The sequence below is a fragment of the Typopeltis vanoorti genome, chromosome 2 (assembly GCF_054136105.1).
Source record: "Typopeltis vanoorti isolate ZY-2024b chromosome 2, IOZ_Tvanoo_1.0, whole genome shotgun sequence".
NCBI lineage: Eukaryota > Metazoa > Arthropoda > Arachnida > Uropygi > Thelyphonidae > Typopeltis > Typopeltis vanoorti.
In genome coordinates this window covers 83793260-83809052 of record NC_143550.1, presented here as the reverse complement: position 1 = coordinate 83809052, position 15793 = coordinate 83793260, and the positions used below count along the sequence as shown (strand labels likewise).

The 15793-nt window shown below is 33.6% G+C and overlaps 1 protein-coding gene across 9 annotated transcripts in view; it reads right to left on the bottom strand.

Annotated features, from left to right (window-relative positions):
• The window catches only part of LOC150109218 (uncharacterized), a 319064-nt gene that overhangs the window by 48020 nt on the left and 255251 nt on the right, over positions 1-15793 (bottom strand). For all 9 annotated transcript variants that reach the window (XM_090412182.1, XM_090412235.1, XM_090412210.1 and 6 more), the window contains one exon: positions 7046-7097. In XM_090412182.1, the coding sequence (XP_090268308.1) occupies positions 7046-7097 (52 nt within the window). The remainder of the gene's footprint in view (positions 1-7045; positions 7098-15793) is intronic.

Genomic DNA, 15793 nt, shown 5'->3' with positions numbered 1-15793 from the left:
TTGAATTTTTTTGACTACTATTTCAAAACTTTGATTTTTTTTTTTTTTAACCTAGATGGCGCCATATTAGGACTTTAGTCTTGTGTTGCACGCTGCAATCACTTATACTAGCCCCCACTGTTACACCGGATTGTGGTTGTCTTACATTTGTAACAATCTTTGTGTTGTGTGCTCTGAAGATGCTGGATATAATACCAGTGAAATATTAGCTTTAAGGTTAATAAATAGTTATTTTTTTAACCATATAATTGTTCTTATTATACCGTGAAACCTATTACAATATATGAAATACGTGCAGATTGTGGAAGGAGTAGAATTTTATATTATACATACTGGTTTTGTCAAACCAAAGCTATCTTAGGCTAAAAATAACTTTCTCTTTAAAAACACAAAAACTAGTAGTGCACGCATTATGTAAGATTACATTTACTATCAAGAAAGAATTAGGTGTTTGTGGAGTCATACCTGCTGCAACTCTAGATGGACTAATGTCTCTAGGAGAAGGGTATAATAAGACTTGGTAGCTATTTATATTAACTTTTTAATGATATTAACTCAGCATCACAAGAACAAAATAAATATGATAATTTATTAAACTTTTTTTTACTGGATTTCAAACTGGCATCATCAAAGTACAAAAAATATACCACACAACACAAAGCACTATAAATCAGGTAACTGCATAAACAAAAACAGAAACTGTAACAGACATAAGAACTAACGTCACATCATCACGTTAGTTCTTATGTCTGTTACAGTGTTCCCTGGGGGGAGGGGGGGTCACAGAAGAAATAAGGGAGCTGGATGGGAAAACCAAGAGACCCAAGGATTTCAGTCAATGCTGAATGTGATAAAGAGAAGCAGGCTGGAAAAACAGAGATTGAAAATGAAAAATATAAGAACTTACACAGAAAATTAGTCAGGAAATGCAAACTGGATAAGGACAAATATTATAATAAAATATGTATAGGTATAAAGCAATGTTTCCCAATCTTTCAGTATCAGTGTACACAGCATCTCCGCATCCCCCTCCTCCCAAATGCAATTTGGGAGAAGCCATAATATTTCATTTAAACACAAATTATGGATTTTTTTAATGTGTTATAATAAATTACAACATGAATGATTTATTGAATACATTTTTAGTTATTGAAATTTAATATATATGTAGTAAAAACAAAAATGATGAAATTTAAAATAATTTTAAATCCTAAAAAAAATTTAATGAGAAGAATGAAATACTCATTTCTTCCCAACAGAAACTCTGATGAAACATGGTTTTATATCTGTTATTTTTAGCTGTAGATTGAGCTCTAAATCAAGAAGATGATTTTTTTTAGGACCACAAGTGCATATAACCAAGTAGACACGTGAACTGTTTGGAACAATCAGTGAGGAAAATTACAGTTTAAGATATGAACGATTCTCAAATTTAGTGGAGAGTTCTATCCATGTGATTTTAACTATGTGAATGTAAACCTTAAATGTAAACAGTTTAAATCATACAGGCGAAACTTGATCATGCTGTCAGTCCAGATGAGGCCTAATGGAGGTCATTCAATATATGCCAAGAGACATTGTTTAAAAATTCCTTTCGATTTTTTAGTTATTGAAAAAGTAATTACAGATGAGACCTGCACTTATCTGTGGCAACATGGCAACGACAACAAAAAAAGTCTATTACTCCCTAAAGACCTTTCACATACTACTAGGTATATGCATATCATACTTTGGGAAAATCTGGTATACAGTCATCATCATTTATTTATAATTTTACAATTATAAATTGTATACAGTATACAGCATCAAATGAAAAGGCACAATTGGATGTGCAATTTGACAGCTGTAACAGACTATGTCCAAATTGAATGCTATGATAGGATCAATAAAGTAGTAATGGAAGAACAGAAGATCAAAAATAGATGGCAAGAATTGTAAGAAAGTGTACAGGAACACTTAAGAAAAGGGGAAGTGGCAGATCCTCGATGACATGGATGATGGTATGAGAAATTGCATGAGAAGTGACAGGTCTTAGGGATATAGATCTGGGACCATTCAGCTTCTGTTGACATCTAATCAGTGGTGTAGCTAGAGCTTTTGCTGCCCCTCTCAATACACACCAAAAATACTACAAAAAATCAAAACGACGTATAGGGAAATAAATTAAAACACTATGTTTATTTTTGAAGTAAAACTTTAATTTTAACATTCTAAAATGTTATTTTTCTTGCTTTTCTGTTAGCAAAATCGTCAATGACATTGGCGAAGTCTATTTCATGATAATGTAGGTAATTCTTAATCAATTTTATTTAGAAAAACTCTTCTCGCAACTAGCAACACCTCAAGCAATTGTGAGGAAAATTCACAGTAGTATTACAATATTTGGAAAGGAGTTCTCGAGACTGTACTTTAGAATTAACTGCAAAAGTTCAAATAGGTTCAAAGGTAAACTATATATAATAGGCCAGGGAAACTTCCCCCTCTGCCCCTCCCTAGCTACTTCTCTGCATATAATGAAATTATGGATGATAGGACACATTGACCTTTAACTACCATGGTTGTGCCTTTGAACCAGGAAATAAATCATGCTGTCATTACATATTGATAGTCATGTGATTACATTTCTATTTCAAATTATCACAAATTTGTCTTAAAGGTCTTTTGAAAAGTTTTATGAATACCATGAATACCAATCGTTTGTACAGTTGTTTTGATCTTCAGTATTAAATATTCCAGATTTTATTAAAGTTTAAGATCCAAACATAATGGTAAAGTTAGCCAATTTATTATGAGCTTCTATAAAGTAATCAATGCTATTCTGCACTGATTAATCTGAGGAATCTCATACTAATAACAACAAGAATGCATAAGCAACATTCAAAAAGAGAAACCAGAATCCAAATACAATGTTATGGTTTATTTCAAAATTATAGTAGAAAGAATCAAATTTTATCTTACATGTAGTTAGGTTTAGGGTTAAATGAAACATTTTTCTCAGACAAAAATAATTAAAATTACAGAACTTCTTTGCATTTTGAGTCTGTAATCAATGACACATTTAAAAACCATCATTTATATAACTAAATTTGAGTAACTGCAGTCCCATTTTTTGTGTAATTACAGTCATAGTACTAAACATGTTACAAAACAAAATTTACTTGACCATAGTAAAAAGGAGTTCAAGAGTGCTCGATATAGTAATTGCATCTGAGCATTTGTTTATAACAAATATGACCACGTTGCCACCAATTGGTGAGTGTGATCATATGGTCTTGACCTGGGAGTGGCTAAATGTGGGGAATTTTCAGTTAAGACAGGGTATATGTGGAATTACTGGGCTGGTAAGTATGGCAAGCTTAGGAGATTGCTTGGATCAGTGCCATGGCATGTAAAACTGCAAGGGCTGGATGTTGATAGGGCATGGGAAGTGGTAAAAGAGTGTTTGAAGGAGGAACTGGCTGACTGCATACCTAGAGTCAGGAGAGTAAATAGTGGGAGTTAAATGGATGAATAACACAATTAAGCTGGAACTGCAAAAAATAAACAATTGTGGAGGGAATTTACAGAGAAAGGTGACTTGCAGGCACACAAACAGTACAAGGAACAGGCAAGAAGGGTAACTAGCGTGGCAAAAAAAGCAAAAGCAGATTATGAAAAGAAGTTAGCAACTCAGGCTAAAGAGAATCCCAAACAGTTCTTTCGATATACTGCAAGTAAAGAAAAAATGTATAAGGCAGAATGATTTTAATGAATGCCGATGGTAGGAAGGTAACTGAATCAGTCAAAACAGTAGAATTACTAAGTGAACAATTTGCAAGAGTATATCACCCAGGTGGTGATACTGCAGGAATAAGGGAACTGATGGCTTATACGGGAACTGAGGAGAATGAAATGGACGTGAATAGCATATTATGGAACTTAATGTGAATACAGCTGTGGGATTGGATGGTATACAAGCTCAAGTTTTACGCGAAGCGAAGAGGGAATTATCAGTGCCCTTGACCATATCATTTAATCTAAGTCTCAGCTCCAAGGTGAAAAAGGGAGAAATAGTTCCACTGCATAAAGAAGGCTCCAAGACTGCTGTTGCAAATTACTGACCGATCAGCATATCAAGAGTCGTTGTCAAAGTACTGGAGAAGTTGGTAAGGAAAAATACAGGAATGGATATATGGAAATGGGATACTGTAAGGAGGGGGGGAGGGACAGCATGTTTTTTCTGAAGGGCAGATCATGCCTCAGTAACATGCTCGTTTCATAATATAGTGAAGACTGAATTCGATAAGGGTAATGGGTTTCCAGTGATACTGCTGGGCTTTGCAAAGGCCTTTGACAGGATACCACATGGAATTCTAATCAGTAAACTGCAGCACATGGGGATGGATATAGGGTTGGTGAGATGGAAAGATATCAGAGAGTAGTTTATTCAGGATTAGAGTCCAAAAGAAGGCTTGTGACTTGTGATGTGCTGCAGGGTTCTGTTCTTGAACCTCTTCTGCTTATTTTGTTCATTAACGATATAGGAAAGGATCTGAGAGGAACTATTCAGTTGTTTGCTGATGATGCAAAGTTAGGTAGAGCAATAGTTAATACAGATGATGCCAAAATTTTGCAGGATGATTTGGATAGATTGGTAGACTGGGCTAAGGAGAATGGATTTCAGTTTAATGTGGCAAAGTGTAAAGTTATGCATTTTGGGGAGAAAACATTATCAGCAGTATACCACATGCGCAGATTTGGGTGCCAGGGTTTCCTCGTAATTGGGAGGAGGTAGAGAGGATCCAGATGCGAGTGACGAAGATGGTAGCTAGTCTACGGAATGAATCTTACACATACAGGTTGAAGATCTGTGGGTTACAGGAACTGGTTGATAGGTGGAAAAGGGGTGATATGATTGAGACATTCAACTGACTGAGGGGTTTTTTACAAGATTAATTCAGAAGAAATTTTTCAGAAGGTGTGGTGGTGGGAGAACTAGGGGCCATCCATGGAAACTGACGAATGTAGTTAGCAAGGGTGTTAGAACTAGGTTTTTTACTTGGAGAGTGGTGAATGAGTGGAATAAGCTGCCAGAGTCTGTTGTGGGTGCCATGACTATGAGTTCAAAGCAGATAGATAACGTGTGAATGCTGAATATTTCTTCATATGATGTTTAGGGCCTCTTTTGATGAGACTAAGGACTGCTTGGCCATAATAATAATAATAATAGTTGAAACAATAGAGAACAGAAATCAACCAATACTAGTCTTGTCAAGTATGCTGTCTGACTTGAATGTAGAAAGGCACATGTGGGGGGTAGAAATTAACAATAGTCTTAAGGGTCTCTAAATTTAGACAGGGATACTAGAAAGAGTATCTAACATTAATAATAATGTTTTTAAAGATTAAGTTTGAGATATTCTTGGTCATTACAATCATTTGCATTCTGTTATGTGTATGGGAAGATTAAATACTTTGAAAACTTCTCACCCTCTCTTCAAGAAGCCAGGTGTCTACAAGATTCACCATTCGTGTGACTTTGTAATGTTATTCAAACACGGAATTCTGAAGAAATCTACATGCAGAACATATTACAGATATCAAAAAGAAAAGAAAACACATATCTGGGTTACCTTTAAAAACAACCGATGGTAAAAACAGAAATGTCATATATTAAATAACTGTTTTGTCAAAAAATTTTAAGTAGCTTGATCTGTATTATTCAAAAATCTCACATTTACGGACCCTGGCTAGGATCTGCATCAAACTGTAGTATGTGACAAATGCATAAGTGCTGGGAGTTATTTGTGCTTTGATAGCATTGGTTTAACCAGTATCATCAGAGCACAAATTACAACTATAATGACACACAGCATTCAATAAGAATGTCATGAAATGATTAAAATTATAAATAACTGAAAGGGAACTAACATCCTCTAGGGCCAGAAAATAGTGAAGATAACTTTGCTAATATTTCGCTGGTTTTTGAACCAGCATCATTAGAGTACATATTACAACTGTGGTACAGCACTCAATTAAAACTCCAACCGGCCAGGACATATATATACATCGAGGTAAATCTGGATACGATTCTATAACACCTACTGAATAACATGGATAAGAAGTGCAAGTTGGTCTCACTATTTCATCCACCTCGGCTGATAGAGAGGTTAAAATGCTTCGGAAACAATTCAAAAATAATTCATATTGTAACTGAAAGGAAATTAAAGTCCTACTAAAGTGTTCTCTCTAGGAGCTAGATAACAGTAAAGTCAATTCAGAGAAGTTTGTACTAAATGTGGTCTTAGAATCTCCCAGATCTTGGAAATTAACACGGCCACACTCCTAGAGGTGAGGGAGTGTTTCAAAACTATACTGATTCTAAGAAGTCTCTCAGACCTGCAGCAACTTCTTTACAGCACAGCTGTCTTCTTTCATTTATAATGTGTGAAGGAATATTCATTTCTAATTACCATTAGAAATGAATACACAATAATTTTATGCTAACAAAAACAAAATTACCAGAAATTGCAAGAGACCAGAAGGGGAAGAATTAGCCCAAGCATTTTTATATAATTATCACTGTTGACCAAATATATATATATATCAAAAATTAAGTTGTCGTCGTCATCATCATCATCAAGCGTGTTAATGAGGATTTAGGCCTAGCATGGCCTGTTCAGGCCTTAGAAGTCATCGTTGAATCGTTTAAGAGGACGCCCTGGTTTTCTTTTCCTAATGGCTTGTACTTTAAGGCTTGTTTTGGTAATCTTTCTGTTTTCATTCTTTGAATGTGTTCCATCCATTTATGTTTATATTTTTAAATTTTTTCTAATACTAGTTCTTGGTTTAATTCTTTCATAATTTCTTCGTTTCTTTTGTGATCAAATAGGGTATACTTTACAGTTTTTCTCATAAAAATTAGTTTATCATAATTTATCATAATAAATCATAATTTTTCTCATCAAAAATTAAGTTTAATAAAACAATATAAGGTGAACAAATAAATCACAGTATATCAGTAAACAGTTAATATGAAAAAATTAACTAAAATTATGAAAGTTACCCGTGCTGTATTCCTTGTGAATCATAGCAGTATGAGTCTGGGTTGTACTGTCCTGTTAAAATTCAATATATAGACAATTTCAAAATATGCTTTATTGTAAAATATTGATTATTAATTTTCAAGATTAATGTTAATATTCATTATTCTTTTTTTTTTTTTTCAATGTTCCTTAATTTTAATAGTTTGTTTTTGTTATCAATGAGTTTCTCCTAATAATTTTAGAGATGAGACAATAATGTAGATATAATAACACAAATTATTTGATTATTATTTCCTACTTTGTGTTAAAGTTATCAGAGAACAATATAAGTAAAATATGCACATGCTGACAACACATGAGTAAGAGAAACTAATATAAAGAAATAAGACCAAGTCCTAAATTGCACATCTGGTGGGTTTGATTGGACATTCCTTGGGCTGAGAGTAAATTTCTCAGCGTGAGGCAGTTTTATGCATTTAAACTTATTCAAGTTTCAGAGAATGTTTTTCAGGGAAGAGGTTTCTGGTAATCTGGGAACCCAGCTCCAGAAGTATGAATGAAGTATTGAATTTAAGGAACAGTCATTCATACTTGTACTTCTTATGTGAAGTAAGGTGGCCTTCTTCCAGCAGACTCTGTGGGTGATACGCAAGTCTTAAGAAGCTGCTGTGGTGGCACTGGGTATACTCTGTGTTCGGGGATTCTGATATTGGCTGTCCCACTTGTTTGGTCATTGTAGGAAGCTTACAGATGCAGAGCATTTGGTAGATACTGGGCAAATTGAAAGAACACAAATGGTCTTTAAGAAAGCAAATAAGAGATGCTAAGTTTTTTTGTGTGGTCGAAAGATGGTCTTCTTTTTAACATGGATTTTAAGTCAAGTGGCCTGTTCCGGTCTCATGCCATCTCTTTCTTGGTCTTCCAATTCTTCTTTTTTCACTTATTTTGTATCTGTATAATATTTTTGGTAGTCTGCTGTTGTCCATTCGATTTAAAAGTCCTAGCCATTTTTGTTTATACTGTTTTATGTAGTAATTTATTGGTTTTATTTTCAGGGATTGTAAAATTTCTTCATTTGTTTTATGGTCCCACTTGGTATATCCAGCTGTTTTTCTGAGAAACTTCATTTCTGTTGTTTGAATTCGTTTTTCATTTTTATGGTCCATGTTTCGCTTCCGTATAGTAGAGTTGGTTTTGACAAGACATTATATAGTCTGATTTTAGTGTGTTTTTGTCCTAGGGATGGCTTAAATATACTATTTATTATTCCATTTACTTTGGCAAAGTTTGATATTTTGGTGTCTGTCTTTTTCTTCTTCATATGATAAATCACATCCCAAATATCTGAGAGTATTTACTTGTTTTAATATTTTCTTATCTACCACTACTTTACTTCTTATTGGGTTTTCTCCTTTGAATGCCATTATTTTTGTTTTTTCTTTAGATATCATCATATTATATTGCTTTGAGATATCATTTAATGATCTTTGTAAATCATCTTCTGATGTAGCTAATACTATTTGATCATCTGCAAATAGTAGTGTATCTATCTTAATTTGTGGGGTTATTTGTATACCAAATGGGTTATACTCTTTCCTGATTGTTATAATTTTATATATATATATATATATATATATATATATATATTGAAAAGAAGAGGTGAGAGGGTAATTCCTGTCGTACTCCTCTTGATATATCTTTCCATTCTGAGATTCGTTCTAATTTAACTGCTATTTTATTTCCTGTATACATTTCTTGAATGGATTGTAAAAGTTGGTTTGGTATGTTTAAATCTGTTAATATTTTAAACAATTTTTGTCAAAGGCTTTTTCGTAATCAATAAAGGCTACATGTGTTTCTTTTTGAAATTCTCTTCTCTTTTCTATTAACAATTTTAGAGTAAAAACTGGATCTATGCAGGATCAGCCTTTTTGGAAATCATTTTGTTCTTCTAGTAGTTTGTCCTCTAGAACACTGCTTAGCTTCTCTTTTAATATTCCTGCATATATTTTATATCCTGTATTCAGCAGACTAATTCCCATATAGTTATTGCAATCTTCTTTATTTCCTTTTTTATAGATTGGGATGACCAGTGCTTTTTCCAAGAGTTAGGAGTTTTTCCAGACATCCAAACCATATTAAAAATTTCAGAAGTCTTTCATTAAATTTTTCACCTGCATTTGAATACAGTTCTATATTTATATTGTCTTCTTCCTGGTGTTTTCCTACTCTTCATCTTCTTTATTGTATTTTTCAGTTCTAACATGATATTTTCTATTAGGTCATTCTTTGTTTTATAAAATTTTATTTCATTGTTCTCATCTGTCCAGAGATTTTGGAAATAGGTCACCCATTTTTCTAAATCTATTATTTGTATTTTTATCTTTAATTTTATTTCTTTATTCATGTATTTGGGTTGTGGCTTAAATAAATCCTTTTCTAGTTCTGTTACAAAATTGTTCCATCTCTCTCTCTCTATTTTTCTTTCCTTCCTTCTCGTTTTGCAATTGCACTGTTTCTTTTATACTCTATTTCTGCTTCTATTGTTTTGGAATTTCACCATTTCTGGTAACTGTCCTTTTTTGTTTTTATTATATTTTCTATTACTTTGTTCCAGTCTCATAGTCCTCTTTTTCTAATCCATTTGCAGTTTATTCCTAAGGTTTCTGTTGCTGATTTTGTGAGAATTTGTTTCAAATTTTCCCATTCATCTTATTCTGGATTTTCACTAACTTCTCAGATGTGTCATGGATGTATGGGATGGTGATAATTGCATGGCAATCAATGTTTGTTAGGGAGAGAGGGTATGGATATGTCATTTTATATATATATATAGTGTGGAGGATCGTGCCCATTAAATAAGAGGATATTATTGTGTACATGATTCTGTGGTGAGGACATTATTATTATTCTCAGACCATCAGTCCAAATGCCAAGAATGTCTGCTTCAATCCATTAGGTGGTGCAATTTATGACTTCATATTTTTTTTGGTTCTTCATATTATTTTCTCTTACTCACGTAGCACATCATACTTTTACTCATTCTCAGATAATATCAATTTAGCTTCAACAAAATATAGGAAATAATAATTCAATTATTGTAGTAATATCATCTACATTGTCATCTTATTCATAAAATAACCATTATGAGCAGGGCTCGACAAATTACGCAAAATCCTACTTACAAATCATATAATCCTACACATAAAAAATGTATTAGTCAAAGATTCCCCATTTTTTTAAATGATATGGCCCATAAAGTGAACAAGAATTCCATCAAGTAATTATTTTCATTAAAATGATTTTTGTTTAGAAAGTTTTTTTTTTTAAATTAAATAAAAGTACTCTATTTTATTCAGTCTGCAGCTACTCACCATGAGCAAGTGGGAAAGCATATTTGTTGAGTACTGATTATGAGATATAATCAGTGAGTTCTACGATTTTCTTTAAGATGTTCATGCCGAGCAAGCATAACAAAATGATAGGTAACTTATCAAAATTCATTATGACCAAAAAGGCTTGAAATTGGGAACCTCTGATTTACACCCTTCTTAACTACTACAATGTTAAGGGGGGTGAATCATAAAATTTTTGTCTAGCATGTCATAAGATCTACACACACATTGTTTCCTTTGCAAGAAAAGGTATTTCTAAATCAGTTTTTCTCACTGATTTCAAATATGTTTTTAAAATTTTTCTGTTAGGTACTATTCTGAGAAAAACAATAAGCCTATATGTTACCTATTGTGATGCAAGCAATCATATTCAGCTGTTATTGCATCAATCATGCTTAGTTAACAAGAGATGATGCAACATGTATGTAACTATTGTATAAGATGATGCAACACATTACATTGTTCCACATTAGCCTATACAGTCCATTTGGTGTGCATGAGGAGTCTCAGATATAGCTTGTGTTATATTTTCTATGTGGCAGAAAAATGCCTCGTTATATGTGTGTCAATTCTCCTAATTTGTTTTCTATATATGCAGGGAGTTCACCCCTCCAAAGAAGAAGCAGAGACCATATACAAAGTTAGTTAATTAAGTAAGTCTACGAATGTTATTTTGGTTGTAAGGTAGGTAGGTAATCAAGATAAAAGCTGGACTCTGCATGTGTGTTGTGCGAGTTGTGTCATTAATCTGTGGGTTGCCTGAAAGGAACCAGACTCTGTATGCTACTTGCTCTTCCAATGATTTGGAGTCTTCTGCCTTACAAGTTTCAGGATTTTCATCAGAAAAACACATTGTGTATCCAAATGTTGCACTGGCTATGCAACTTCATTCTGTTGATTTGCCAGTACCGAAATACCCAACACCTACAGACATTGAGAGTGGTAGTAAAGAAACAGAGGAAACATCTAACAAGGAACATGATTTGAGTCAAAAATGATGATCACACTTAATCACCCAAGAGAAATTAAATGATTTTGTAAGAGATCTTAATCTCACAAAGGATCACACAGAACTGTTAGAATCACGGATGCAACGATGGAATCTTCTAGCCTGAAAGAACTAAGGTCACATATTTCAAACACCATCAAAGTGAGTACACCAGTTATTTCAGTGAAAGTGATACCCTGACCTTTTGTACTAACATAGATGGGCTAATGGAGTATGGCATTGAACACACACACACCACTGAATGAAGAGATTGATTCATCAAAATCCGATGTCTTCATCTGTTTCCTTCACAATGTGGGATTATATATCCATTCATCCATCCCACTAGCCCATTTGGTTACTATGAAGGAAAAATATGAAAACAGTGCTGAAAACATTAATTACAATGCCTACGAGTGGAACGTCTGTGCTGATCTTAAAGTCATTACTATTTTACTTGGGTTACAAACAGGATACACTAAGTACTGTTGCTTCCTATGTGAATGGGACAGCAGGACCAGGAGTAATCATTATGTTGTTAAACAGTGGCCTTTACATACACATTTCACACCTGAACACGAGATAAGAATATTAAATATGCACCATTGGTAGAGACAGAAAAAATCTATTTGCCACCACTTCACATCAAACTTGGACTCATGAAAAACATTGTCATGCAATGAATCAGGAAGAAGGATTTCAGATTTTGAAACAAAAATTTCCAAAAATAAGATACAAAAAGTAAAGGAATGCATTCTCATTGGGTCTGAAATTGCATTGTTAATGAACTATCCCAAATTTAAACAAGTTCTAAATCATAAAGAAGCCATGACAGTGACTTTATCCCAGAAAATCTCGAGTCCGTAAGTGATGAACACAGTGAGAGATATCAATAGATTATGAGAATGAAAGGCAAGTATAAGGGGAAACTGGAGTCGTACTATGTTAGCTGATTACTGCTGGTGTCTGAAACGGGGAAACACCAAGTTCATCTTGTAAACAGAAGGCGTCTCTTGGACATCATTTGTATAATTCTCATTGCGTACTTCGGCTGGTTTAGTTATCAAGAAGTCAGTAATAGGAACCTGCTTACCATTATGCTGCAATTTTTTGAAGTTCATAATATGGAGCTAAGTAAACATCCAATTGTCTTGTGAATTTTTCCGAACGCTCCATTGAGGGATCATTATCCATAAAATAACTTCCTAACTTTCTTGCCAAGTCCAATCCTTCTAATTTCTTTAAACTGAATTCTTTAACGGATTCATCACAATCAGATGATGAATGAAAGTTCGGAAAAAACTTTTCCTGCCATTTGGTTTGGTGTCATCTATTAATTGTACCAGTTCCTCCTCATTTAAATCTGTTTCCCCAACAATTAATTCATTAATTTCGTTTTCAACCATATCGCAAAAATGTGTGCGACGCTTATTATACGACTTAGCTAAGTCATATAATAAACTAAGTCGAGTTGATTCATTTAAATTCAAAGTCCTTCCAACAACTCCTGGTTTTAATTTTTTAATCCAAGATTTTAATTTTTTCTTTGAGAAAAATGAATTTTCTTTTCAATGTTGATTTTTTCCCTTTCGGTGCAGTTTTAGTAGCCATTACTATAAAAATATTTTTGTACATAAAAAAGCATTACATAATAATTATGTATGTAACTCACCAGAAAATAAAGTGCTCAGCTTGAGATTAACACACTTATGGTTTTTAATCCACTTTCCTGGCAGAAATCGAAGACAATTTTCAACAATAAACACTTTATATGGTAAACAATTGACGTACATGCCTGCTAGCGGGTATTTTCCCTAATATAAATTTCACTACTTATAACTACATGCGTGATACGGGCAGACACAAATTTAAGGAAGGTAAAATTTGATTTTTAAGTTGCGCGGTCAAAAATACGAGTATACGAAAAGATAGAGGGTTACTACAATTTGTAGAACACGTTATATTGAAACCACATTGTATAAGTACCGCGTTATACGAGGGTTACCTGTATAATACATTTAATACAGTTGAGAATAACAATTTCATACATCTCAAAAGTACAGTATCATAAAATCCTTAGTATCCAGAGCACACAAAATTTGTTGTTCTGAGGGACTGCTCAAACAAGAACTGGAAACCCTCAAACAAATCGCTTCACTAAACAGATATCCATGAACAAACTCACAAAAAAATTAACCCCACTCTCCTAGACAATATCCATGAGAACTCCAGAGGATTCCCATATCTTACGTCAAATGCATCTCTGAATGCATGAAATATTATGAAAAAATGCAAATTCATTGCCGCCTTTAAACTCGTCAACTAAATTCACAATTTGTGATCCTCTTTAAAGGAAAAAATTTTCACCGATGATGCTAACTGACATATATCAAATACCACATTCATACAAATTGTCATACTACATACAAACGGGAAGATCATTCATACAAAGTGTCATACTACATAAAACGGGAAGAAGTCAATAAACATATTTCTGAATATCAAGAGCATATCCAGTTTATCAAGTCATACAAATCTAGTCTATCACACCATGGAATTGAAATCACTAGCCAAGGAATCCAGTGGTAAAATACCATACTATTACACTGATTTATGTGAATGAATGTTTATTCAAAGAAAGCACTGAAGCCATATTTCATCAACCACACCTTAATTTAATTTAATGACTGACTTAACATCCCTAAAGTTTAGGAAATTGTTATCCTCAACTGTATTAAATAGGTTGCGCTGCAATTAGTTTATTTTATTTTAATTATCATTTTAAGTGCAATAGTTTTTAACTTAAACAGGCAACTGCATGTATAGAGGGAATCTAATTTAACGCATGCACTCTTTCTTTTGTTCAAATGTTTTCAGATGTTCTTTGCTCACACTAATGTCTTATATGTAAGAAGAAATGAAGACCTACAGAAAATGAACTTTGTTTTTTAATATCAGTTTCTTCCCCCCCCCCAACACAACTGATTGCTGAACCTATGTTAATGAATATCTAAGAAGTTACAAGTTGAGAAGGAACCTGTTGTTCTATTGAAAAAAAAAAAAAAAAAACAGAGGTTGTAGTCTTTTGGGAACATTAGGTAAATAAACTATTCCAGGTGCTATAAGCATGGAATGAAGAAAAAGGAGAAGCTAATTTGGTGAGTTTGTGTTTGAAATGAACAGAAGTGACCAAGTGGAACTTGTATATAAAGGATGGCAAAAGCATCATGTAGAAACAGCTTGAGGCAGAGATTAGAGTGAGCTTAAGAGAATAAGAGTAAAGGGAGAGATCAGCAATTAAGCTACCCCTCCTTCAGAGAGCATCAAGATTTAGCAGCTAAACAAATGAGAAGCAACATCCTGAACACAAAAGTGAACCAGGTGTTTTGGAAGTAACACATAAGAAAGAAGCCAGGTATACCAGGTGATTAACGAAGATAGATTAGAAGTGAATATTGACTCAAGCAGAAATCTAATCTTGTCAGAAACTGGATATTATAAAATATTAGAAAGAGAAAAGTGAGACCTTCCTGCAAGAGAGAAAGAAAGACTTGCAGGAATGGCTGCACAAGTTCCTGTAAACTGGTCCATAGCATGTCATAAAACATGTTATGTTGTTGTTGTCATTATTATTATTAGAACCTCTGTAGTTCAGTCAGTATAGACAAAGCCCTTTGATTGGAAAGACCTGGGTTCGATTCCTGTCAGTGACATGTCAAACATTTATCTGGTCTCTTTCAATGAAAGGTGAGTTAGCTGGTCTCATTCAGAGGATAGGAGAATTTTTCACCCAAAAACTGAGGTTTTTCGCAAGGGTGTTAGAACTAGGTTTTTTACTTTGAGAGTGGTGAATGAGTGGAATAAGCTGCCACGAGTGTGAATGAATTCAAAGCAAAGTATGATAGATACTGTGCGAATGCTGAATAGTTTTGACATGATGTTCAAGATCTCCCTCGATGAGCCTAGAAACTCATTGGTGTTGTCCATAATAATAATAAGTTTCCACATTTCAAATTCTCATGCTGTGTAGGCTAATCTCAATAGAGATCATCAGATTCTCTACTGAGACATGGAAAGACTTAGATGTCGTGGGTATTCATACTGATACCTACTCTAAACACCACAAGAACAAAGTATTTAAGATTGTTTATAAAGCCACTGACATTTTGCTGGATTTCAGGCTAACCAGCATCTTCGGAGCACAAAACAAACTTTGTCACAGCACATAAAGATGTAAAAAAGTTTTACTGCTGGAATATATCATACTTGCAAATTATATTGTTGTGTAGTATAATTTGTAGTACGGTATATAGTTCACATGTTAACTTTGTTTTCTTAACTAAAGTAAAGGATTAAAACAAGAATAAAATTTTTTGTCAAGTATA